Source organism: Cricetulus griseus, chromosome 2 (assembly GCF_003668045.3).
Source record: "Cricetulus griseus strain 17A/GY chromosome 2, alternate assembly CriGri-PICRH-1.0, whole genome shotgun sequence".
Taxonomy (NCBI): Eukaryota; Metazoa; Chordata; class Mammalia; order Rodentia; family Cricetidae; genus Cricetulus; species Cricetulus griseus.
Window position 1 is genome coordinate 80,595,194 of NC_048595.1, and position 26,949 is coordinate 80,622,142.

Below are 26,949 nucleotides of genomic sequence, written 5' to 3' on the forward strand. Positions count from 1 at the left end.
TTAACTAATGACTGGCTAGCTCCTGTGCCTGACATATCTAATAATTAATAATAATAATCAAACTCGCTGCTGTTTATAATATTCTTTTTAATTGTAAAGAGTTAAAATGTTGAAGGGCCTTCTATCTTCACCCCTCCTTGTGCTGACATTTTCCTATCCCCTTCAATACACCAAAAGACTGTTTTTCATTTTTTACTTACATCCCCCAGCTTAGTCACCTTTAACTAGAAAGTTCTACTCCCCCCATTGAGAGTTTTGTTTCTTGTTGTCCAGAAATCTTGAGAACTATTCTTGCAATGCTTTCCACCACCTAATGATGATTTTGCAGAGGTTGAAAAAGGCAGCAAATGAGCACTCCTCTCCCTTCCCTCAAACTAGGCTTTGGCAAGGAGAAAAAAAGATCACCCATCTGGGAAACTAGATAGATTGTTGCTTTCTGGGAAGTTCCCATCCTTTTAGAAACAAAATAACCTTAAGCTTAGAACTACTTGTTCCAAAAGTAACTGCATGATCTGTTGAAGTCCGTTGGCTTGTCTAGCTGATCTTTGATAAGTTTAAATCTATTGAAAGCAAATGTAATTGGGATTTCATTCTTCAATAACAGTAGCCGCATGTCAAGTACTCAGTTGCAGCCTATGGCTAGTGTCTACTATGTAGGACAGCACAGAACAAATATCTACTACCCAAGAAATACTTATTGTAAGTTGGTCCTGTAGCTGCCCAATCTCATTTTCTCATGTGTTACAATGGAAATAACTAAGCCTTCTTCACAGAGTTGTGTACAAAAATGAAGCATTATTTAAAGTGTCTAGCATGCTGGGTAGTATGTAGCAGATGCTAGAAGAGTCAGTATCCATTCCTTCTTTGCCTTGGGAGGTCTCTCTAAAGTTTGTGGCAGCTGCCCCTTCCTAATCAGAGACCAGCTGGGAACTGTCACAGCATGGAAAGGGTCTCAGACTTTTCCTTTTACCAGGGGCAATTAACACCAGGCAATGTTTGTTGTCTTTAGGAGGTGTCAGAATAGCACCATAGGGCCTAGCAATCAGTCCTTAAGATGACCTAGGACATTGTATTGATCTTCAAGGAGCCACCCAAGTTCTCTCTTGTCTGAAAAACCATGAGCTACAAGGTTTGTCCTCCTTGCTGTTCAACATCTCTGCCAGTGAATCTCACAAGCTGGAAATCACCAATGACCTTCATCTTCTTAGCTTCTCCATGTAGGGAGAAATCTTCTCCCTAAACCTCGACTGGTTCCCTAAGCCATGAACAATATTTGCAACTTACCTTCTATCACCACGCAAACAGTACATCCTATTGGTTTATGCAAAACATTAGGGTCACCACAAATATCTTCTGAGCATGATGGTTCTATCATTAGATCAGTTCTGAGAAACCTTTGACCTCTTAGGCTGGAGTGGGTAGGCATCAGTCTCTGTGTTCACAGACATCTTGCTTCATCTGTCACAGAACTGACTGCCTTTGCCTAATACTGGAGTTCCTATAGTAGGCTGTGACATACCAAAGGAGGAGACAGACTCTACATCATCCTTGCAGCTTAGTGCCCACAGTGGTTGGGATGTGGGATATGGTATGTAGCCACCCCTCTACAAGCCAACTTTGTAGCCTTCTCTTCTGACATTAAAATGAAGAGATGAATTCAGATGAGAATCAGGTCCTTAGTACAAACACTAGTTCTACTTTTTAATAGGTGTGCATGCTTGAGAAAAGTACTTTAATCTTTTTGTGTGTTATTTTACTATGAGGTATGTCAATGGGCCCAATCACACATGGCTGTGGAGAGTACTCAAGTATGTAATAATGTAATGTAGGGTCTAGTGTGTGGTAGAAGCTTGGTGAATGTTCACACACAGTGTTACCATCATAGTATCCATCCAGTCTTTTCATCAGCACACTATGTATGAAGTTAAGAGAATCTATTGCACTAGACTATTCACAACAGAGTGCTTACCCCTTAAGGGTCTTTGCGAGTCTTGCATCTGTCATTCTATGTTCTTTTTTTTAAATTACATTCGTTAGTTTAGTGTGTGAGTGCATGTGTGCTCAGGTGCTTTTGTGGAGATTAGAGGGCAACCTAGGGAAATGTGTTCTGTCTCCTCCTTGTGGGGTTTGGAGAAGGCTTGGCAGAGAGGCTTTCCCTGATGAGCCATACTGCCCACACTTTTTCCCCCCCTCTAAGCTCTAGCTAAACTTGAGCTATCTTCCTCATTTTTCGATAGGACGTTTATAAGTCAGATTCATGTTTCTGCCAAGCATGAATGAGTAGCTACTCCATTTTACTAAAAGTAACCCAAATATTTGATATCTATGCAGGGTTCTGATTCTAAGTAAACAAATTTTAAAAACAACTATTAAATTGTAAATGATGTTTTAATTTAATGTTGATGATGATATTTTAGGCCACTGAATTCTTACATTGTTTTTAGTATTCTGCAAATGCAGCTGTATATGTCTATAATATAGATAGACTGAGCTATAAGTTAAGGCTCAAAATCTGGATACACTCTTTATGATTGTGATGGTTGGATATGAATGAACCCCAGAGACTCATATATCTAAGTGTGTAGGTGTAGGGAGCCGTTCCTGCATTCTCCATTACAATGATGGTGCCTGCAGGAACGGCTCCCTACATAAGTGTATGGTCATTATAGAATGGTGCTACTTGAGAGAAATTAGGAGGTGTGGCCTTCTTGGAGGACATATATCACTGGGAGTGGGCTTTCGGTTTCAAATACTCAAGCCAGGCCCAGTGTCTCTTTCTCTTCCTGTTGCCTGTGGATCCAGATGTAGAACTCTAAGCTACTGCTCCAGCACCATTTCTGCCTGCCTGCTGCCATGCTTCCTGCAACAATGACAATAGATTAAACCTCTGAACTGGAAGCCAGCCCCAGTGAAATGTTTCCTTTATAAGAGTTGCCATGGTCGTGGTGTTTCTTCATAGCAATAGAAACCCTAACTAAGACAGTGATGAATTAGAAAATTCAAATTTACAGTCAAATTTACAGTCAAAATTCAAAACGACTGTAGTGTTTTGTGGATATCCTACATGGACTGTGTGATCTTGGACCAGTGAACAATGGTTCACCAGTCACAGACTTATGAATTTGGAGCTGACCTCTCAGTGTAAGAGAGACTATTAGCTGGCACATTTTCCTTGCTTTGTTGCACCAAGAGTGTCTCCATGTTCTGTTATTGTATTTTTAAATACATACAATCCATCATAGACTTCACCCTCAGACATGTATCAGTCTTTATAGTTTTATAGTTGCAAATTCTTAGCAACCAGCAGATTTGTGCCATAATTTAAGATTTAAAAATTTTTATGTCTTCAATATTACTATTGGTAATTCTGTTTTGAAATGACACATGGCACAGGGCACAAATATACATCCCTGATATGTATGTTTCAGTAAACAACTGGGAATTATGGAAATAATTACTGGCTTTATCCATTTTATTATCAAAATATCACTTATTTTAAAATGGCAAAATGAATACTTTCAAGAATATCAGAGAAAAACTTGGATATCTCCTCCTCTACAATTGATTGCAAATTCTTGTGTATCAAATAACTTGATTTAATCATGAAAACACAGCTCCTTTAACATTTACTATTATTATCATTACTATTATTACATATGTATTAGTGGGGTTGGTTCTCTCCTGCCTTTGTGTAGTTTCTGGGGATCAAAGTCATCACCAGACTTATTTGGCAATTACCTTTTTCTGCGGGCTGTGTTGCTATTCCTGAAAACACAACTCTTACATGGTCTATTTCAGAAAAGCAAAATTGCTTCCTAATGTAAACTATATTTTACCTAGGGAATATAAAGTTGGCATATTATATTCAGATAATGAGTCAATTGCTTTGTTTAAATAATCAGAATTGTTAATAAAATGTTGTTTTGTTTTGTTTTTTAGATGGGACCAGGCTGGCCTCAAACTATCTGAAAGTCTGAAGATGACCATGAATTTCAGATCTCTACCCCTGCAGTAGAGGTATGTGCCACCATGCTAGATTTATACATATCTAACTCAGGGCTTTGAGTATGTTCAGCAAGAACTATACCAATGAAACTAGGTTCTCAATTGTGAATATGTCATTTTCAAGTTTTCAAATTGTAAATTATTACCTTTCCATGAGTTGCTGACATACTTCTTTGTAGGTCAGGGGACCCTTGCGAACACTACTATCTCTTTGCATGGTAACAGAAAAGATGAAATTAAATGGGATTCACCTGTTCATATTATGACATGTATTTCTTTCAGTACCAAATCATGAGCAGAGAGCATATTGCTGTGGCTGGAGAAATAGCTCAATGGCTAATAGCACTTCCTACTCTGACAGAGGACTTAGGTTCATTTCTCTACAGCCACATCAGGCAGCTCACAACTTTAGTTCCAAATGATCCATCACTCTTTCCTAGACTATTTGCAGGTACCAGGCTTGCATTTGGGACAGATGCACACATGCACTCACGCGCGCGCGCACGCGCGCACACACACACACACACACACACACACACACACACGGACACAAACATACAATAGAAATAAATCTTTAAAAGTGACAGGATATTGTCATCAAATGCCTATGTCTTTGTCAGTGGGTTTTTGAGTATTAACTGCTTTTACCTTCAAAAGTACAAATCTAGTCCTAGTTGCTCCTTTCTTCCAAATATGGAGGTTTCTAGTTTCCATCACCTCCCATACAATCACCAGTAACAAATTCAGCTGCTCTTCCCCCAGCATTATTGTCAGAGACAAGCACAAGCCATAGGCATACAACACTTTTGTTTTATATACCGACCACACCTGAGAGCTAATTCGTAGGCTATGCATCATTGCTTCCACCCAACCCTGAAGCAAATGCACTCTTCATACTACCCATCCCCCAACAAAAATAGCAATTGCAATCCTGGGTTGCAAAAATATTATGTGACACCCAACAGTGCCATTTAATGAAGGAATTTGCCAATAGCTTGGTTTGCCATCTCACACATAACACATGTGATTAACCATGCCGATTGTTTTAGACTTTATCGATAGTGTCCCTTGCAAATAAAACACTAGCAATGGGAGCAATAAGACACTTAATTTGGAATGATGCTTGGTCTTATCTTCATTTATATAGGAAAAAACCCACTCCATTTTGTGCCAGCATCTCATTGTTTTGTGCTTATTTTAGAAGGATTCAATTAGAAGTTGATGGTAAGGGTTTATGACTTCTTGCTCCTGTTTGCCAGGCAAGGAATAGACATATCATATATATGCATAATATTTCCATACAACTTCATATTTTTCAATCGTAATTTTTAGTTGGATTGAAATCTTTACACATCTTGATTTGCTCACCTCAGTGTATTCATTTTCAGATTCTCTACTCACTCTAGAATATTCTTTAGTGTTTGTTTATAGTTTTGATATTGTATGTTACAATACTTGGTGATATTTGTGAGCTTTTGGCCCATTTTCAGAAATGGTGATTGCACTTTTAACAGATATAAAAGATAGCCAGCAAAGAAATATATTTTTTCAAATGTTAGCATGCTTATTTAATATAAAAGCATGCTTTAAGCAGAGGAACTGGGTCAACAAAATTCCACTTTAAAGGAGACATTGGGTGTGGGATCAGCCCACATCCAAGATCCAGATTAGAAGTTGGGTGGATCTTCCCACTTCAAATGATTCAGTGTGTGTGTGTGTGTGTGTGTGTGTGTGTGTGTGTGTGTGTGTGATTAAATTCAAATGTGGCTTTAAGGAAAAAAGTTTTGATTTTTTTTTTTTCAAGACAGGGTTTCTCTGTGTAGACCTGGCTGTTCTAGAACTGGCTCCATAGACCAAGCTCACCTTGAACTCAGAGATCTGCCTGCCTCTGACTCCCAAGTGCTGGGATTAGGTGTAAACCCATGCCTGGTTTAAAGAAATGTTTTTTTAAGATTTCTTTTAAGATTTCTTTAAAGTGTGTAGTGAGGGCATATGCCTTTACTTTAAAAAATGACCAAAATGGAGAGCAGATGATAGAAAGCACATAGTGGGATCTCTGGCTAAATTGTCTATTATATACTTGAGAAATGTGTGTGGAAACAGTCACTGAATTTTCTTCCAAGGCCAGGAGATGGCTTAAAGACTAACAGATTATTGGAGAGCACAAGGTCCTCAGAGTTTATGCATAGGAAAGCATCTCCTTTGCTCTGCTAAGCAAGCACCTTGTCCATCTCTTTACCTAATTATCTTCCCCCCCCCCAACTCATTTTTCATTGGGTGGACCTACTTACTTCTGGATAATGCCATCACCACAGTACCCACTTCCATGGGTGTATATGGCAGCCGGTGATGGCTCACTCTCCTCAGTTCCTGAAATGGTGATAATCTGGTACTGGTACACACTGCCAAGTTTCAGATCCCTGAAAAATGCAAAGGAACCCATTAGTTAAAACAAGTATAATGCTTGGGGCTGATAGGCAGAGAATGAAATATTGATACCTTTTAGTACACTCTTTTGTTACAATAAGACTTTACTCCATCTGCCCAAGCCCCACCATCACATGGACACCCAGAATAACACTGAGAGTCTTATATTAGGTACAATGCTGCTGGCCAATCCCTAGGATTTCTTACTTGCTAGCTCAGTCTTAATTATCATCAATAATCATAAGACTTATCTTATGGAGGACACCTTCCGCTGGCGTTCTCTTCCTGGGACACATGGAAACTGCAGAGCAGAGAGCAGGAGGAAGAGGGAAAGGAACGACTTCCTTCTAGGTCAATTTTGTGATATGCATAATTAAATACAGATTATATAGTCACTTATAATAGATACAACCTACAGTTAGGTTAGTTAGGTTTTCTAGATATACAGAGATGTATTTGAGATGAATAGATATTCTTCAATCCTTCCAGAGACCTACAGAATATATGGCATTTAAATGGTTTAGGGTTTTTCTTGACACTGAGACACAACTGCTCCTGCCACACCAATTACGTCATAAAGGAGGATGGGCATTGAAGAAACTTGTTATGGAGTTTGCCTTCAACATGGCAAGATTATCCATTTGGGCAAGAAACTGCTCTTGCTTGGACTGTTTGTTGCTGTATAAACTGGACATGCAGGACCCACAAGAAAGTGACTACTGAATTCACAAAACAAGAAGAACAGTCCTGAAGGGTTCCTGATGAAATGGAGAAGTGTGCCAGACACACTGTGGTCTATGGCTGAAGATGGATGCCCCCAAATTACAGAGGAACTTTGGGTGACTGTCCAAGTAGCAAGATGTCTCTGTCAATTCTAGAGTTATACATTATCCTTCTGTGGTCTTTGATGGAATTGAAGTCAGACAGTTATGGTTACAGTTTTCTTCAGTTATTATAAAAAGTTGTTACCCTTCTTTTTATTTAGACAGAAAAGAGGAGATAATGGGGAATGTCCTTCTTTGTATATGTTTATTATTTTTTTGTGGTTGATAAATAAAGTAGTGTTGCCCAATAGCAAAGCAAGATAGGTGGGACTAGGAGTCAAGGCAGATTCTGGGGAATGTAGTAAAGAAGTCTTGTGATACAGGCAGACTCATATATAAGCAGGGACAAACAGGAAGTCATCCTCTTGCTGTTCCTGTCTGTTCTCTTCTCTACAGAGCCACTATGTAACCACCAGGAAGACAAGATGCAAGGCCTGCGTCCTCCATAAGATAAGTGTTATGATTATGGTTGAAAATTAAGACTGAGCTAGCAGATGAGAAATACTAGTCATTGGCCAAAGTAGCAAAGACCTAACATAAGTCTCTGTGTGTTACTTGGGACCTTAACATGGCTGAGGGTGGAGCTCAGGTGGCTTGGCCAAAAACACCCACGTGGTAGCAAGGCTCAGGTGATTGGAGTAAAGACTTATTGTTACACTCCTTCAATCTGCTTTTTTTTAAAAAATCAAAGGCACATTTAGTAATACAATAATCTGTATTATGTACTGGGTTAAGCTTCTTCATTAAGCACAATGGACTACATTATAACATAGACCAATAAAAACAGCCTTTACCAGATGGATAACTGTATAGCATTAAGTGTTTTGGACTTTGAACTGCATAGCTATCCTTGCAGAAGAGTTGCCGAGAGTGTGGGATCCGTGCAATGAGAGTGTGTGAGAAGAAGTGATCCTGGTAAAAGACTGGATGGGCAAGATCACAGAACATGGAGGGAGCCTATCAAATCCTCTGAACATTACTGGATCATTTCTCCACCTTTAAAGACCTGTGCAGGAGCTCCACTGCCTAAGAGAAAGCCTCTTCCTTATGCTGTATTATTAGAGACTAACCTCATCTCCCCTCATTCCTATCCATGACTCATACTCTTTACTTAAATCACAATAGCATTCATTAATTGAATCTTGGCCTTGGGCTATGCACTTGCTATATATTTGCTTATTTGAGAATCAAAACAACCTCACATAGGAACTCATATTTTTATGTTGTTTTTATAGATGATGAATAAGAGGCATAGAGAAGTTAAGCCAATTGTTTCCAATGCATGTGGTTGAGTAATATATTATATTTTGCCTACTTTATCCCCACAGGCCTGCTTAAAACCACATCTCTTGAAGAGAGGGGTCTTGTCCTGGAATAACAGTTCCGGAGCCTGGTACCTGCCAGACTTCCAACATGCCAAAATTGCATCTAAGACATCCAGGGCCTGTCCAGGCTTCCTCACTCAGGAACCTGGCTACTGCCAACTATCCACTAACACAAAAGCATGTTTGTGTGAATTCTACACTGCCGCATCTCCACTCATATTTTCTGGTAGTATTCAAAGTGATATGTTATTCTTCATTTGCATTGACTTATGTGTTAATTATTCACTTTTTATGATAAAAATGTACCTTGGGAAAACCCACAAAAGGTTATTGAGGAGATTCCAGAGTCAAAGGAGGAAGAGGTCAGGAAATCTCAGGATCTCCTTGCCCATCTGTTATTTCAGCTGCTCTGAAGGGTGCCTGGGCAATGGGCAATGAAGTTTTCCTGACACACATTGTAGTGATAGTTAAGAGTTTATGAGCAATGAAAGATTCTTGTGAAGGACATAACCCTGGTGAAAATCATAGACATTTTATCTCCAAAGCTTGTGTTAGCAGCACTGGAGCAGCTATTAATATTGGGGGCAAACTAAACATCCCTCAGGATTCTACAAGAGTCTGGAGATGAACATCCAGTGGGAGAGTGCAGAAATAGCTTAGGATATTGTATAGATAAGTGATGGCTGTATTGCAAACTCCCAGAATGATATCACCAAAATACCCCTTTTATTGACTCTTAATCTATGGCTTGACCAATGAGTGACTCTTCCAAAACTACAGTAAGAAAGGGGCAATGGTGAGAGTCTAAGAATATACATGAAGGCATAAGATAAATACGACATGAATTCTCCTATAAGCAAACCAAGTTGTAAAATATGGAGGTACACTACAAATATGACCACGTTTTGGAATAAAATAAGGAATTTGCTTCAGGCTACATCTGGGTCACAGAGGGAATATATTCATTGTCAGAATGGATGGAGGCCCTCTGCAGAAAAGCTTGCTAAAATGAACAGTGCTTCTCAAGTTGTTGTTGTTGTGTGTGTGTGTGTGTGTGTGTGTGTGTGTGTGTGTGTGTGTGAGTGTATGTGTATACGTGCATGAGCCTGTGTTTGTCTCTGTGTGTGATATGATAAGTGACTTGTAGCTGAAATATTTAATGTGATCAGCCAATCTATTGTGGATATCTTCCTTCTAGCCCTATTGGCTTCTCTTGTAGCATTTCCATGCCTCAGCAATCACCAACTTGTAGGTAAGCGAGCATGTTTTTGTGTTCTGGCTTCATTGCTTTCATCCAGAAAGCCCTGGGATACATACATACATACATACATACATACATACATACATACATACATACAATCTGTGCCTACTTCAAATTAATTCTAAGCCAAAACAAATAGCATTTTTCTACAGCTTGAATATGAGAACATAAACACTGCACCTGTGTCCTCAGCTCATGAAGAACAGGTAGGAAATGCTGAGCTATTATTACCAACAGCTGATTAGCAACATTCTCAGTCACTGGAATTATCCTATGGACTCCTTGATGGGGAGAGGTGAAGAGTTAGATAATACATATAACCCTGGTGAGTCAAAGTCATGGATATGGGGCTGCCTTCTGCCTTTTGTACTGCAGAGTCTTTAACAGTCCATCTGTATGGATTCACTGGAAAACACTAACTGCTAAACACCTTACTTTCCTCAAGGTGACCCACTCTAACTTCTGAGAATTTTACAAACCAGGTCTTTATTTACCTTGGGGTAAAACTTGTTTCTTAATGACTTCTACCAAGTGACCCACTCAGTACCAGCATGCACAACAATTCATGGAGAAATTTTCATAGACCTTTTCCCAGATGTCTTTCTGGCTCTTGTGTTATCCCTTTGAAGCCCAATAACAACCATCAGAGTCAGGGACTAATATCCTAAGTTACCAGAAAGGGAGACAGAAACCAGAAACATTAGGAGGTACAATTGCTATTAGAATGATTATGAATTTCCTGCAACAAATCTGCATTATTTTTCCATTTACTTTCAAATTAATGCCACACAGGTTATTAAGAACTTAGACATCAGCCAGGCAGTGGCAGCGCATGGCTTTAATCCCACAACTCAGGAGACAGAGGCAGGTGGATCTCTCTGAGTTCGAAGCCAGCCTGGTTTACAGAGCGAGTGCCAGGACAAGCAGGCTCCAAAGCAATACAGAGAAACCATGTCTCAGAAAAAAAAATAATTTAGATATCTTTCTTTTTGAAAGACAGACTGGAGTGTGGAAGACTTTACTTGTTTGGTTGAGGGTAGAATCTTTGTCACAGCTAGTCTAAAAGCAGAAAGATAGTGTAAGGTCCCTACTTTCAGCTGTGCTGAAGTTTCAAGCTGTTTCTTGAACTCTCTCTCCCACATTCTTACTTCTAGTAGTCCTTCTTCTGCCCTTCTAGAAGCTTCCACAGCACCGTGGAGCTTTCTACAAAACTGAACCTTCTCTTTTTCTTTTTTTTACTTTTCTTTCTATTTTTTGGGAACTAAATCTTTTTGATTTTTATCTGAGATGTGATTATTTTATTTTGACCATTTCTGATTTCTCAGAATTTGAAATACTACTTTAAATTTATCATTAAAAACCATTAATTTTCATTAATATTTAATCATCAGTTTTCAAACTCCACATGTGATTACTTTTGCATATCTAGTTAATATATTCACGTATTATAGATTATTCAGCTACTATTGAGGGGCTGCTTTGTGCATCCTTTGCATACCATTTTAAAACAGTCTTTCCAAGACCTAGCCATTGCTTCTGTAGAAGTGTCTCAAATGACATATTTGCCTTAGGTTTGCATTTTCAATTATTGAGGAAAATGCTTTCATTTCTCATTAACACGATTTCCTCAACAGTCCTCCTTAGAGACATTGTCATAAACGTGGGTATAGGGGCTCACATATGTAATTCTAGCAGTTGGAAGGCTGAGACAAGAAGATTGCCACAATTTCAAGGCTAGCTCAAGCTACCTTGAATGGTAGACCCGGCTAGGATATGAACTGGGAATCTGCTCGCTCTCTCTCTCTCTCTCTCTCTCTCTCTCTCTCTCTCTCTCTCTCTCTCTCTCTCTCTCTCTGTGCATGTAAATATGTGTTCAAATTTATACCGAAAAATATGTCAAATATACAATATAATCACACATAGAAATTGGTTAGATTTTGACATCATTATCTTAAGAATATAAAAAAGCAACCTAGGCCCTCTGCATATTCGGGACAGTTGAATAGCTTGGTCTTCTTGTAGGACTCCTCCTAACAGTGGGAGCAAGGTCTGTCTCTGACTTTTTTAGTGGCTTTTGGGAACCTATTCTTCATAGTGGGTTGCTTTTCCCAGCCTTAATACAAGGCTTAGTCTTACTGTAACTAGATATGCCATGTTTTGTTAGTGTCCATGGGAGGCCTGTGTTTTTCTGAAAAGAAATAGAGGAGGAGTGGATTGAGTGGGTTGCAGAGGGGAGGCAGAGGGAGAGAATGGGAGGAGAGGAGGGAAGGGAAACTTTGGTCAGGTTATAAAACAAATAAATAAATTTAAAGTAAGATTTAAGGAAAGAATATAAAAACCCAGATGTCTAAGCATCCTTAGGTTTAAAGAATTAGATATTGAAACCATTTCCAGATAAAACCTTCTGTCTCATCACTGTGTCTCAAGCCATGAGTGCTCAGCTACTGCTCCATTGCCATGCCTACATCCCTGCTTCCATGTTCTTCTCCATGATGGTCATAGAGTCCAAACCTGTGAGAATGTAACCTCCAAAGAAATTCTTTCTCCTATAAATTGACTTCATCATGGTGTCTTATCACAGCAACTGAAAAGTACTGAAGATAATATGCAACTGCTAATTATGGTGCTATTGTTAATTAGTGATTGCTTGAGGGGTTGCAGTCATGTTCTTCTGTGAAACTTTAAAGTAGAAGCCAAAATATAAATACAGAGGACCTAGTGCAGACCCATGGAGGTCCATAGTATGTTACTTCAATGTCTGTGACTTCACATGAGGTTTGCTCATGCTATTTTAAGGAGCGCTATGTACTTGCTATTTTCCATCTTCTATAGCTCTTATATAGTCTTCTGCCTCCTCTTTGACAGGTTTGCCTGAGCTCTAGGGAAGGGATTTGATGGAGACTCAAGGTCCACTCCATGAGACACAACCCATAACTGATACTTCTAAGGAAGCCAAGAACCTCAGAGTACATAGCAAAGTTCCTCTGGTAAAGCCAAATAATACTGAATTAAAAGAAAAATATATTTATGATGATAAAATTATTTCTGATGCCAATCTGTTATACTGATGGATCAGTGCTTCATGGATCCATCATCAGAGAAACTTGCTCCTGTATCAGATAAGAACAAATATAGAGACCTACAGCCAGATATTATACAGTGTGTGAACGACCTTGGAACACTCACTCCTAAAAGGCAGACATTTATAAAGGGCATGTTAAAATGTATATAAGATTATCTATCCCTCAATCCATATTTTAGCATTATAACTAAATTGCTATATATTTAGTACTGACTGAAGTTTGAATGATGTATTTAAAAATACATTAGAATTAAAAGAATAATAATAATGTAATTGGCTAATTAATTATTTACAAACAGGTGTCCAGATAGAAGGAGATATAATGGGAAGCCTCACAATTTCCTATTATGAGGTGAATTGATCCAAAATTAAATTAATTTGATGTTCACCAAATAAGTCCTCATGTAAGGAATATAATATATATCAATCACTGTTTTAAAACATGTGACTAATTTGTATGGAAAAAAAGGTAAATTCCAAATGAGCAGATATTAGCTTACTTAAATTGTTGAAAGGTAGACATGACAATTTTAACTTAAAATTCTGAAAGGACACAATTTTATATTAGATATCAATTTATTTTCTGAGAGTATCTAATATCAGAAATAAATATTGCTAGAAATAGATATTTACTTTTTCAAATGCATATGTTAAAATTATTGATACATAGTTAATATTATGGTGGGTCAATTACTACCTATAAAAATCCATCATCAAGTCATTACAATTCCTGGAGCCTAATTTTCAAATCAGGGTGTGTTACTATTGCCCCATACTTCAGTGAAACCATGGGATGAAAAGTATGGCAATAGGGTAGGAGGAATAGAAGACAGATCATATTGATACTATGGTAACACCCTACTTGGTTTCTTTCAGGAAGTTTCTGAGCACCTTGACTATTATTCATCAATAGCCTATTGTTTCCATATCACAGCATTTATGTGTCACAGTGTCTAGAGATGGTCTCTATGTTAAAGCTGTATTTTATTTCTCTGAAACTCTACCTTTTAAACAACTGTAACTACACTTTCAATTTGTTTCTGACTTGCCAGAGACATTTTATACTTTGTGCCTATAGTTTCAATCAGAACAAATATTCCTTGACCAATTGTTATTATTATACCATCTCAGGTGAAGAAACTAACACAGTAAGGAAAGAATAAACTACCTGCCCATAGCTTTTGCCATAGGCAGAAACTTGAACGAGTTCTGTCTAATCACATCTCAAGACAGTGTTTATTTTAGTTGCAGAGTTTCCAGATGTAATGTACTTGAAAATACAACAGACAGGAAACTAAAACTGAGAATCTGCAACCTAGAAGAGCTTATAGATGAAATCCACTTAGAATGGTATAGAAATCAGAAGACACACATTCTCTTTTAAATACTGTCACTGACTTAGGGCTGTGGGAAACCAGTACTTCCCTGAGAATCCATTTATTCATCTATGAAATAGAGTTTGGGAGACATGTAATGCCTAGATTGTCAATCTAGAGTTACAATTTAATGAGGAATGTGTTCTTCCATCTTCCTGGCTTGGACTTTTATACAGGTTTGAAGCTGCCACTATAGATAAATTCTGTACTAAGAATGGGTGTAGGTCAAAACCTACCACCCAGACTGTCTTGAGTTGGAAGATATGATGGTGAGACCACCTAGGCTGCTTCTGGCTCAGGAAGATCCCAAACATCCTGGTCCAGCCTACGGCTAAGAGTCAGAGGGTAATGCCTAAGCACTCCAGATACCAGCTTGGAGCCAAGAATGGGAAAGGAAGGAACAATCACTTTTCAGGTCTGAGAAGAAGTGCCAGAGAGTTCACAGAAACTCTTACAGCTGTTTTAATTAGAAGACATATCAATTATACAGAAAAGTATGGAGAAACCATCAACAATCATACAAAGACTTCCTCTTCATCTGTGTCAAAGGTTACAATGGGCTATGTTTTATTTTTATATAAATTTGCTTTATATAAGTTTTTACACATCTTAAACCTCAGAGAGGTTTTGTTTTTTGTAACAGGCTGGCTGTCCTGTAACTTACTCTGTAGACAAGGGTGGCCTACAACTCACAGAGACCCACCTGTCTCTGCCTCAGCCTCAGCCTCCCTGAGTGCTGAGATGAAAGGCATGCCACACCACTTCCAGGCCACGGTTTTAATATTATAGCCATCATTGTGTAGCCTTTTCTCCATCCACATTGTTTTGGGATTATCCCCATTTATACAAGTGGATTCTGTTCATTGTTTTCACCTCCATAAGTGTACTACTCTACAAACAAGTCGCACTTTCAGTAGTCATTCTTTATGTGATGGGAATCTAGGTTAATTCTTTTAATATCATTGTTACTTAATAATTTTGTTTGTTATTTTCAACAGTGTTGCTTTAAACAATTGTGTTCACATTCCTGTGGACACAGAACAAGAGTTTTCTGAAAGAAATACACCAAACAATAGCATTATTAGGCAGGGAGTACTTGCATTTTCAAATTTATTACATGTTGCCAAGTTGTTCTCCCAAATGGTTGCACCAATTAGCAAGCCTACCAACAGACTTCCCCTTGCCTCAGTCTTTGCCAGGACTCAGTTCTGCCAAACACTTAGTTTTTTGCCAATCGGCCGGTTATTAAATTATATTTAATTATTGTATTATTTTGTTGTTGCTTCATTACTAATAAGCCTGGGTAACTTTTATATAATGGTTGGCCTCATACATCTCTAGACCCATGGATTGCCTATTCATCCTATTGCCTTTTCAAAACCAGGCTTTCTGTATTAATAAGTAGTATGTTTACAGACACTGGATGGAATTATTTATAAGTTACAACTTTGAAAATGCCAATTCTAAGTCTTTACCCTTACTTTCTTCTCTGCTTATGCTCTTTTGTAGGACAGTGGGTTTTGTTTCCTACATGATTTATGCTCTAATATCATAAGATTGCCTCTTTAATTTTTTAAAAAATATGCATTTTTAAAATGATGTGTTTATGTGTGTGTCTGTGTTGGGGTATGGGCAAGTGTGAGTATGTTTGAGTGCAGGTGTCCACAGACTCCATATGTAGGCTTGGATCCCTGGAGCTGTTGTTGCAGGTGGTTGTGAAGTGCTCAACATGGCTGCTAGGAATAAAATTTGGATCCTCTGCAAATAGGTACTGAAAACCATTGAACCATCTCTCCAGCTCTCCAACTACTTTTAATTAACAGATAATTTGTTTTTTTATAAATATTTTTTATAAATATTATGCATTATCTCACTTCATTGGTCATATTATTTATTTAGCATGGGTATTTGTGTGTGTACATACCCATGATGACTGTGCTTGCCTTTAGAGGCCAGGGATGAGCCTCAGATAATCTTCTTCAATGCTTCTCCTCTTTAGTTTTTGAGATAGAATCTCTTATTCAACTTGGAGCTGGTTTCACCCAGAATGGTGATGTATTAAGCCCCTAGAATTTGCCTGCCTATGCCTCCTCAGCCCTGGGGTGACAGGGGCACACTACCATGCCTGGCTTATTTGTGGGTGTCATGGATCTGAACTCAGATCCTCCATATTTCCACAGAAAACACATTACCTACTAAATAATTTTCTTAGCATGGAGGTCTAACTTTATGATCATACTGTCAGTAGAAATCTATCTTAATTTGTATTATCTATCTAACAATCTTGATCTGTATTATGAATCCATTCTAAATTTTGTTCTCTTTCTTCAGAAGATTATTTGCTCTTTTATTGAGTATAAAGTTGTGTTTTAATGTCTAATGGGATTTTATTCCAATTTTATTGAATACATAGATGTATTTGAGGAGAAAGAGCATCTTTCTGATTTAAATCCTCCCATTAAGTCATGCAACATATGATCTCATATATTTGAGTATTTTTTTTTTGAAACAGGATCGCACTGTGTAGATTTGGAGCCTGTCTTGGAACTCACTCTATAGACCAGCCTACCCTTGAACTCACAGAGATCTACCTGCCTCTGCTTCCTGAGTGCTGGGATTAAAGGTGTGAGTCAACACTACTCTGCTTGAGTATTCTTTCATGCAACATTTTAAAGCTTTTTTGTTTTTGACAAAAATTGTGTTGATTTTACTTATTAGGAATACACTGCTAATTAGACATTTTATGGATGTCAGTGCTATAATTAATTGTAGCTCTGTCTACAGACAGAAATCTATATGTATTGTAATTCTCCAGGGTTGGTAAAAATTAAGATATAATTAAAAACTGTTTGGTAGTCTTCATGGGCTATTTCACTAGTTCCAATTACATGTTGACTCTGTCATCTCAGCAGAAGAGGAAAGAGAGCTTTGCTGTTTGTTTCCTTTAATACTCTAATACTTCTTTTTCAAGTACTCAAGATTGGACTCAGGGACTTGCACATGTTAAGGAAGAGTTCTTCTCCCACCAAGCCACATCCTTAGCCCTGTGTTTTCCTTTATAGTCTTGTCTACCAGGAATCAAGGAGACCACTGGGCATTCTGGATTTGATTTGACCCTTTGGTTTAAAAAAATGATGCTTACCTTTTTTTTTTTGTGGTGCTAGGGATCAAATCCAGTACTTCAGACCTGCTAAGATGAGCACTCTACATTGAACTACAACCTTGGCCCATCAAATTTATTTATTTATTTATTTATATGTATGTCTAGCAAAGGATTCCAACTCAAAATTCAAATAATTTAATCATTTAGATTACCAGTAGTAGATGATGTAATATTAAATTCCTCACTCATTCTAGAACAATCCAGCTAGAATAATGTAACCTTCCATCTAGAGCAATGTGTGTTTCCATGAGTGTGCAGATGTCAATACTTTACTGAATTCTGTTTGGTAATACCATACATAAAATTATTGCTGCTTAGTCATAAATTTCATCAGCTGAAAATTTTAGTCTTTTTATTTATTTGACTCTTTGTATGTTGGCTAACAGAAACAATATGATCAAAATAAACATAAAATGTCATTTTATATAAGATACTAATTCCTTAATATTTATTGAGGTTTGCTCTTTTGTCTAATTCAGGGAAAATTTCTAAATATGTATATTTGTAAATCAAGAACATAATTGATCGGATAAAAATAAAATATTTAAAAAAACAATTATTCTGCAGTTAAACATCTTCTAGCTTTCCACTATATTTTAATGTGGTTTGTAATTTTCCATTGAGGCTAAGGGTAGCTACGTGATCTGTCTAGAACCAAGGAGAGAATAATTTAAAAGGAAGATCTGAACTAAATAGTTGGGTTTAAAGTTCTAGGCCCCTTACCTTGTTCATATATTCTAGCTGACTTCTTGGAAAACATACATTAGTGAGCCATGCACTAGTTGACAATAAAACTCAGAACATTAGAACATTGGAAGAGAGTTCATGCTTCACTATATGACTTTAAAGCACTCTAGAGATCTGCAATACAGATTAATATATATTATATGTTGTATAATATATTGCATGTTTTATGTAGGTATGTAGAAGAAAATATATTTAACTCTAATGCATGCTTTGGGGAAGTGTTTCTTTTATGGTGCTGGTTCATGAACACAGGGCCTTGTGACTACTAAGCATCTATTCTATCATTGAGCTTCCTCCACAGACCTCTAATGTATTGCTAGAGTGGGAGCTGACATTTATTTGGAATTAGAAAGTGACAATACATTATAACAATTTATTATCTTTGGTTTAACCATAAACATATTATATTCCCTTATATTTAACACAAACTAAAGTATTTGCTTTGAAATTAAAATGTCTGACCAGGTGGTGGTGGTGCATGCCTTTAATCCCAGCACTTGAGAGGCAGAGACAGGCTGATGTCTGTGAGTTCGAGACCAGCCTGGTCTACAATAGCTAGTTCCACGACAGCCTCAGCCACAGAGAAACCCTGTCTCAAAAACCAAAATAAATAAATAAGAAATTAAAATCTATGATTACAACCTTGTAGGATAAACATCTTTACATCTACCTTTTTAATGTATAAAACACACAATTAATTATAAATATAAAATCATAAATTTATAATACTATTTAATCTTTACTGGTTATGAGCATGTAGAAATCAACCTATCTGGCTACATCCTTTTTTCAATTCTGAATAAATACATTTGTATAATTTCATTAGTTTAAGTACCCATCTACTTACATGGAATTCCTTTAGTCTTCCTAAGACACATTAGATTCTTGGGTTACAAAGTGATCAAAATGTGGTACTGTCATTAAGATGTTCTTTAGAAGATGGGAAAGTACTAAAATCAATGCATTTAGTATCTTATAAAAAGTATAGAGGCTGCAGGAAGAAGGTTACTATATCCTGGGCTCATGAGGAGACAGCATCCTGGATGAGCTCTCCCAAAGGAGTGCACTATGCTCACATGACTGCAGAATGGTCAGAGGGCAAGTCAAAAGAAAAAGAGACTTGGCTTTCCTGGCAGTGACTTCATGATATTTGCCTTTGGTAGCAGAACAGACAGTTGGCTTGGGGAGAGAGCAAATGTTTCCTATTGAATAGATGAGTAGGTTTGACATTATGGTAGGGAATTGTCATATCCTACTTTATTTTAAGAGCGCTAAGACTTCTATTCCATATCAAATTTCATGGAGTGACTTTGAAGGCATGAGTAGTCTACTCAAAGAATGCACTCAGACAGTAAAGCTACCCTCAACGTTTTCACACGTGATTGTTATACAGTGTTTAATTTCAGTGTGATCTTCACCATGAATTATTAAAGGACAGTTCCATTTCTATTTCAGGTTGGGAGGTACTTTATCTTTTATTTGTGAGGTGATGGATTGGTTATTAAAGATTTGGTATAAAGTACCGTCTTTGGGAGGAGTATCTTAAAAAGCAGTCCAACAAACTGAATCCATTGGCAAGAAAAGTGCCTGTGATTCCATTACTAACTGTGCTGTGATTTTGGACAAATAATTTTTTTCTATTCAGTTTGTCCACATTCAACTAAAAATATGGAGTTTTGGAAGGATGGGTAAGGTAACACTAAGTGAAGATACTGTCATTGACTTCAAACAGTTCAGAGATCAAAATGGGAAATAAGCTAAGTTGAAAATAGTTGAAATACAAGGTGCAGCTTGAAAATTGTTAACACAGAGCAGGATCCAGCCATGGATATAAAGACTGAGAGGTTTAGATAGACTTCTTTGTGGCACCTGGATTAAGTTGTTTTCCTGGTATAAATCCTTAGTTCATTGTACTTAAAAAATTTGCTTTCTACGCATCATATTGAATGTCTCCATTGTAGTCATAAATCAGTTTCTAGCAGTGTCTGGAACATAACAGTTTTCCACAAGTGTCTACCAAATAAATGAATAGTTTGAAACAATACATTGAGAGGGAATAGAAGATATCAATAATAACTTCGATGTTCTGAGGAGCAGAAACAACCTATAGGGAAATCTTTTAAGATAAAGAACAGTAATTTAAACTGAGCTTTCAGGTTAATCACAAGAATAGGACGCCTTTCCTACAATGGTCAAGTCAGGCCAAGCAGTCAATGAGGGATCACCAGTCATGGGAGCTCCATTGTAGAAAGAACAGGGCTGGATGTAGTGAATGCCCAAGTCTCTTTCCTACCTATAGCTGTCAAACTCAAAACTTAGGTGTACTAACAGTAATAGATACACAGAGTCAGCATCCATCTTTTGTCCTGCACTAGAATCCCCTCTATCCATCCTTTCTCCTCTCCAGCCCAAGCACTTGGAAGACATCAGCCTTTCTACAAAAATGTCTCTCTATTTATTGATGAGGTCCTATTGGTAAAAAGGATTCCTTGTTTTGTTTTGCAATAGCTATCATCTTATTACTCCTGGTGACCACTGTAGCCTTTGGAACATACCCTGACTTCAACATATGGAGAAAGAGGTGTCAAGATCTGAGACTGTACTGAGCATTCTGATCCCTTCCCAATGGGATGATGGCAGAGTCTTTCACACAGGTAATGCAAAACTCACTCTCTATATATTCACAAAGCTGTTCGTACTTGGTGTAAGACCTGGAACAGAGCAAATATATGTTCACAACTGATTAATTCCAGCAGTCTTTGATATAATTGTCCAAAGCTTTGCCCTGGTACCAATTTAAAGCCCAGTAGCAAATTTAATAAAACTAACAGTTTGCAGCCAAGGCCTTTGTTATTTTGTTTTAATTATCTTTTACCACCGACTGAAATGATTTTCTTACTTTTTTGGTGCAATGAAATAAAACACAAGGGAAAGAATGGAGAGACAATGTGGAAATTATAAAAGATCCCAAGCTTAAGATCCTGGCATAAGGTAACAGGCATCCTGTGATTTTCCTGGTTATTTCTGTCATGCTGAGCTGGGAATGGAGTATATTTACCACTTTGAGGGAAACTCCACACCTGGATAACATTAAAGCTAAAGAGAGGAAAGCATTCCCCAGGGACCCTCATTTTTTTATTTTTCTGAAGGCAACCAAAGAAGGTATGTGACAATTTCCCCCAAACACTTTTCTGGTGATGGACAGGTCACTTGATTATAGAGCAGAGGCTTGTGACAAGCTGCTTGATCGCCAAGGACTCAGGAAGCCAAAACATCAGATATAGTTGGATGTAAACAAGGCGTGCAGTATAGTGTGAAAATCGAGGCCAAGTTGGGGCCAGCCAGTACAGCACACGGACCCAGTGACAGCTGGTGATGGAGCAGCACAGAGGAGTTACTGAGGGCTAGGGGCTGGTGGGGAAAGCAATCTCCTTTCTCCTCCCTGTAGCCTTTCTGGGTGGCCAGCAATTTTATTACTGGCAGAGGGCGAGCCCAACAGCATTTTTGAATTTGGCACCACATCTAAAACCATTTGGGGGCTGGGCTACCCTTTCTTCTCTGCCCCCAACATCCCCATGGACGTTTTGGGTTCGGTGAAAACCCGCGTGCTGTTAGCAGGCTACATTTCCCCTCAATTTTGAAACCCATGTGTGCTTGGGGAAAATGTAATCCTTATGTTTCTGATTCATTTACACTTAACTCATCAAAACGCTATTTTGTAAGAACTATTTGATGTCTGCAGACTCTGCTGAGCCATTTTGTAAGTCGTGCTTCTTAGAAGCAGGAAGTTACATTTCTGTTCGGGTGGGGTCGGGGCTTGAACCTCCAAGGTTGAGTTTGTTTTGAAATGAGGACTCCTGGAGGGTCACGTGGACCCTGAACTTGAACAAATGTGCTTACTTATTTCCTATGCACCTCCTAACCTACCCCAGTTGCCAGGAGGTTACTATATAAACTTTCTGTGATTTCAGTATGAGCAAACACAGAAAACTACACCATGATAGGGCGAGCTAAGCTCCTAGTGGAATCCCAAGGTCTAGCCAGACACAGCGCCCTTGCTATGTGGGAAAAGGAACACCTGGCTTGCAGGTCAGGACCCCTGAGTTCTATGCTCCATTCTGCCACCAAATGATTGTGTGACCTTGCAGGAGTTTTTGTGTTTTTTTTTTTTTGGTTCAGTTATCTCTTTTGTTGAATTGTCAACAGTGACTAGATGATTTTCTGTGCTCCTACAAATTCTGAGAGTTTTGGTGTCTAATTTCTAGATAATGTATTCAAGCATCTCAAACAGTCTGCTTCAAAATTTTGGTGGCTGATTCCTTATCTAAAGAGCTTAGCTTAGGCAATTTATGCAAAACTGTGGGGATCTTTGTCAAACTCCAACCCTTGCAAAGAATGTCACTGTGGATGAGTACTAATCCTAGAGAAGTCATCCCAAGTCACACAGCAAGTTGATAGCAGGGTCAGTGTAGCAGAACACAAAGCCAAAAAAAGAGACAAATCAGTAGGTCTGCTACACACGAATTTCCTGGTATTTTTGATAAACATGTTTGTATGGAGGCTACCAACCCCTTTCTTCATAGAACATTGAAGCTGGAAAAAAAAAAAAACAAAAAAAAAAAAAACCTACTTCCCACTCTGACAGCAGGAATGTGAAAGCCAACATCAGGATGGAAGTGTAATGGCACTGCTTTGCATGAGGCACAGGGAGGTAGTGTCTGGCTTGTATTAAAGCCCATGAGTGAATGATTAATCCTGGGTAGCAAACAAAGCCAGAGCCCTGTAACATTAGAGGCATTAGTGCTATGGAAGATTAACCCTACTGCCCCCCAGGGGACCTTTTCAGAATATTGGACTACACTTTGAGAATCAGTGGGTGATGAAAACTGGTGGTCTCACAAGTCCAGTCCATTTACTCCCAACACACACACACACACACACACACACACACACACACACACACAGAGAGAGAGAGAGAGAGAGAGAGAGAGAGAGAGAGAGAGAGAGCAGTATAGATACACACAGATGCACAAAGAGACATAGAGCCTATCAGAGAGACAGGCAGAGATGCAGAAATAGAGACAACAGAGAGAAGGTCATGCATGCATACGTATATATGTGTGCACAATGATGTACTGTAAACCTCATTTCCCCCCTGCATTTCTGTGGGAGAGAAATGTTGCAGTTCAAAGTGACCTCTAGCTGGTGCCTGCTTCAGATTCATAGACCAGCAACTGGAAGTCACTCTTGAACACCTCCTCTAATCTCATCCTAAGCATACCATTGTATCTATATTTACGGCCAGTCAATGGAGCCAGGAGCATGGGTTACCAAACCCATCCATTGCCTCTTCCTTCTAAATGGTTATGAGGGCATATTTGTCCAACCTCATCTAGTTTTCTCCCTTCCACCTCAACCCCCTTGACCAAAGTCATTGTCCGTTACTGCAGCTCCCCACCATTCCTACCTTCATTATTCTTTATACTTGATGCCTTTAGCCCGGCTGCTACCAGCTGTATACATATAGCTTAAGAGATGTCCTATGATGAAATGTAATCAGGATTGAAGGTTACTCAGAGCCCCACTCCCAGCAGCTCCCAGTCCCCAGGATGAAGTCTATCTAGACTCTTCAGCAAGGCATTCTAGAACCATTATAAACTGCTCCCTTCAACCTCTCTGTCATCTCTGTTCAAACTTGCCCTTTTCAGTTTCACCCTAATTGTCATAAGCAGGCAGCCTTACCTCCACTCTCTGAATAAACCGTATGACCCTTCAGTGACAATAATGCAGTCTATTACAGTCTATCACTAACTCTTGGAGCAGAGTGAAGTATTCCTAGTTAGTGGGATTCCCTTAGCATAATGTAACATTTCATTGTTTTACAATCCCTTGTTTGTTGGTACACTTTTCACATTAATGAAGCTAAGCTCCTAGAAGGCTAGTATTCAGAGCCTGGTAGGCAGTGGTAAATAAGTGCCTGTGAATGAATAAAAGACTGACTCACACATGTGACTCAATCCCCTCACTGTAGAGAAAAGAGAAATTTGGTTCTGGGAGGAGAACCTTTTAGTATTGTCTTTTGATCCTTTAGCAAACAATTCATCATATATGTTTTGGTTAAAGTACTGTGATGTACCAAATACAATCTTAGTTATGGAGCTAGGGTCTCTTTTAGATGTGCCACAGAGCATGCAATCTTATTTATTAACATCTACTTAATATCTGACCTTGCACTAAAAGTTGAGGACAGAGAAAAAGGTGATGAATATGATCCATCCCCACCATTGAAGAAAAAATATACCTAAAATTCACTACAGTTGTCTGGAGAGCATTTAAAGCCTTGAGAGAAGTTATAGTACTAGGTTTCCCGAGAGTTGCATTGTGCTCAGAATTTTCTTTAGACAGACTTACTGGTAGTCAATGGCTTTCTTCATTCTCACAGAGTTAGATTAAATGTACTTAATACCACTGAGCTCAAGGAACATCTCAAGAGACTTCCAGACCCAGGAATGACCTTCGGAGCCATCCATTCATTCATTTGTAGAAGGGGGCGGGGCTTGAGTACACAGCAATCCAGCTACACAGCTACATGGAAGAAGCAGTACTTTAATACTGCTATTAGAATCCAGCCTCTAAATCCTGGGCTAGTACAGGTTGCACCCCCATCCCCATTTCTCCCTGGCTACAATGCTTTCTTTTTTTAAAAAAATTCAACATTGAATCACAGCAACTGTATTCTTTGGGATGCTGTGTGTGTAAGAACATGCTAGTCTCTGCATCACATACACACTCCAGCATGGGACTTGCAAAGAACAAGTCTAATTAAAACCAAAGAAAGCGAAGAGTCATGGACACTTAAATTTTTATGGTTCTCCAGAATGCATCATGTTCTTCTAAGACTATTTATTATCTCCTTAGTGTTTCCTGCCACCCTCCTCGAGAATACAGACTCACAGCCATTCTGTTCAGAGGACAGAGCTTAGGCTTCACAGTGAAGAGAGTTGAGCTAGGTTACATTGCATGCTGGTTTGTGAGTCAGATTTCATGATCCCAAATTCAGCACCTAAAACATGATGTGTGAAGCTCCTGTTTCAACAGAGACAACATAAACCATCATGACCTGTCTTCCTGGTTCTCAGTGTCTCCAAGGGTAGACTGAACAGATTTTCTCTACTTCTCTTGTTAGTGTCCAGTGTGAGATTAAATTCCTCCCTTCTCTCTTCTGTATTTGCTCTGACAGCTGTTATTTTACTTTCCTTCCCTCTTCATCTATGTGTTTTCTTAAAAAAAAAAAAACACAAGAGTTTGAGCTGTAAAACCATACAACCAAGTCAAGTTCATCTTATCTACTCACAGGTTGGACAGAAAATAACAGAGAAGTATGTAACCCCAAGAGACCCTTGACTTCATCAATTTATTTCTTACCAAGGAGCTCTTTTAAGAATGCCAGCCCTGGGATATGCAATAAGAAAGGATGGTTCATTTTTTAAATCTAATGTCAGGAAAAAACGGAGCACAACATTCTAACAACTTCTAGGAGATTGACAAAGAAGAGCCATGATTCATGAGCTTCTGTACAAGAGGAATGAATAGCAGTGTTTAAACTAGTTCTCTCTATAAAGCCACAGACTCATTATTTTCCTTTCTTAGCTGTTAATATGCTGTGAGGGTACTGACCTATAGAAGTCTGCAGGGATTTATAGAACTAAATATATAGACATACGACTTTATTCTACATGCTCCACTGACACAATAGGGATGGACACTTGTTGTAGTAACATGTTACAGCTGGTGTATTGAGACCCATCACCCATATCCCTAGAGCAATAGTACCAATTCTCTCTCCATCCTATAATGCTACACTGCTAAATAACAACTGGACTGGACTGTCTAACCCTCCGCCACATCTGAGGAGGATCATTACAGTTCTTATCTACAATTCTGATTGACAGGAAGTTTCTTCCTACATACTACTGTGAGAGGCTCAGGTGAGCACTGTTTTAAAATATCACCTCAAAAATGTACGGATATATTTATTTTATGTTTTGGAGGAGGTGTTTTATACAGGGATTCAAGGACAGCCTTGAACTAATTATGTAGCCCTAGGCTGGCCTTAAATACCTGATCAGCCTGCTTCTATCTTCAGAGGATGTACTGTCAAGCCTAGCTTTAAGTAGTTTCTGTCTTCGACTTTATAGTTAACAATAATAAAAACTCCGACTCTCTGAAAGGATTTAATGAGATAACTATTTTAAAGTGTTAAGCATGGTACCTGGTGCTTAGCCATTAATTATAAAAATGCATTATTACCACATGTGTTGTACTGTATGGCATATATATATATATATATATATTATATATATATATATATATATGTAGCCTAGCCTTTAATGGTTGATGGTTGATTCATCTTTCCAGCCCTATTGTATGATATTCTAACTTGCATTTAGCAAAGCCATCTTTCCCTTATAGAACACATAAGGGCCAGGTGTGTATACCATCTCTGAGTATCTCCTCAAAATGAGGAAACCATTTATCTTGTGGGGATCACTAGGATTTCATTATACAGAGAAGAGGTAAACATAGGCAGTCTCCAGAAGGTATGGATGGTATTAGAAATAAGCCGAATATTTTTTCTATAATGGTTTGCTAAAAGTTGCATAGGGTAGATGATATTGTAGGAAACAGCAATTTGGTGGCTATGGATAGGAGCTGTTTAAAAGAGAAACTCAGCATAGT

The 26,949-nt window shown here is 38.4% G+C and overlaps 1 protein-coding gene across 1 annotated transcript in view; it reads right to left on the minus strand.

Annotated features, from left to right (window-relative positions):
• Pappa (pappalysin 1) overlaps positions 1–26,949 on the minus strand; it is a 244,114-nt gene that overhangs the window by 123,593 nt on the left and 93,572 nt on the right. Inside the window, 1 exon segment of the mRNA XM_027400262.2 lies at positions 6,297–6,425. Within this exon segment, the coding sequence (XP_027256063.1) occupies positions 6,297–6,425 (129 nt within the window).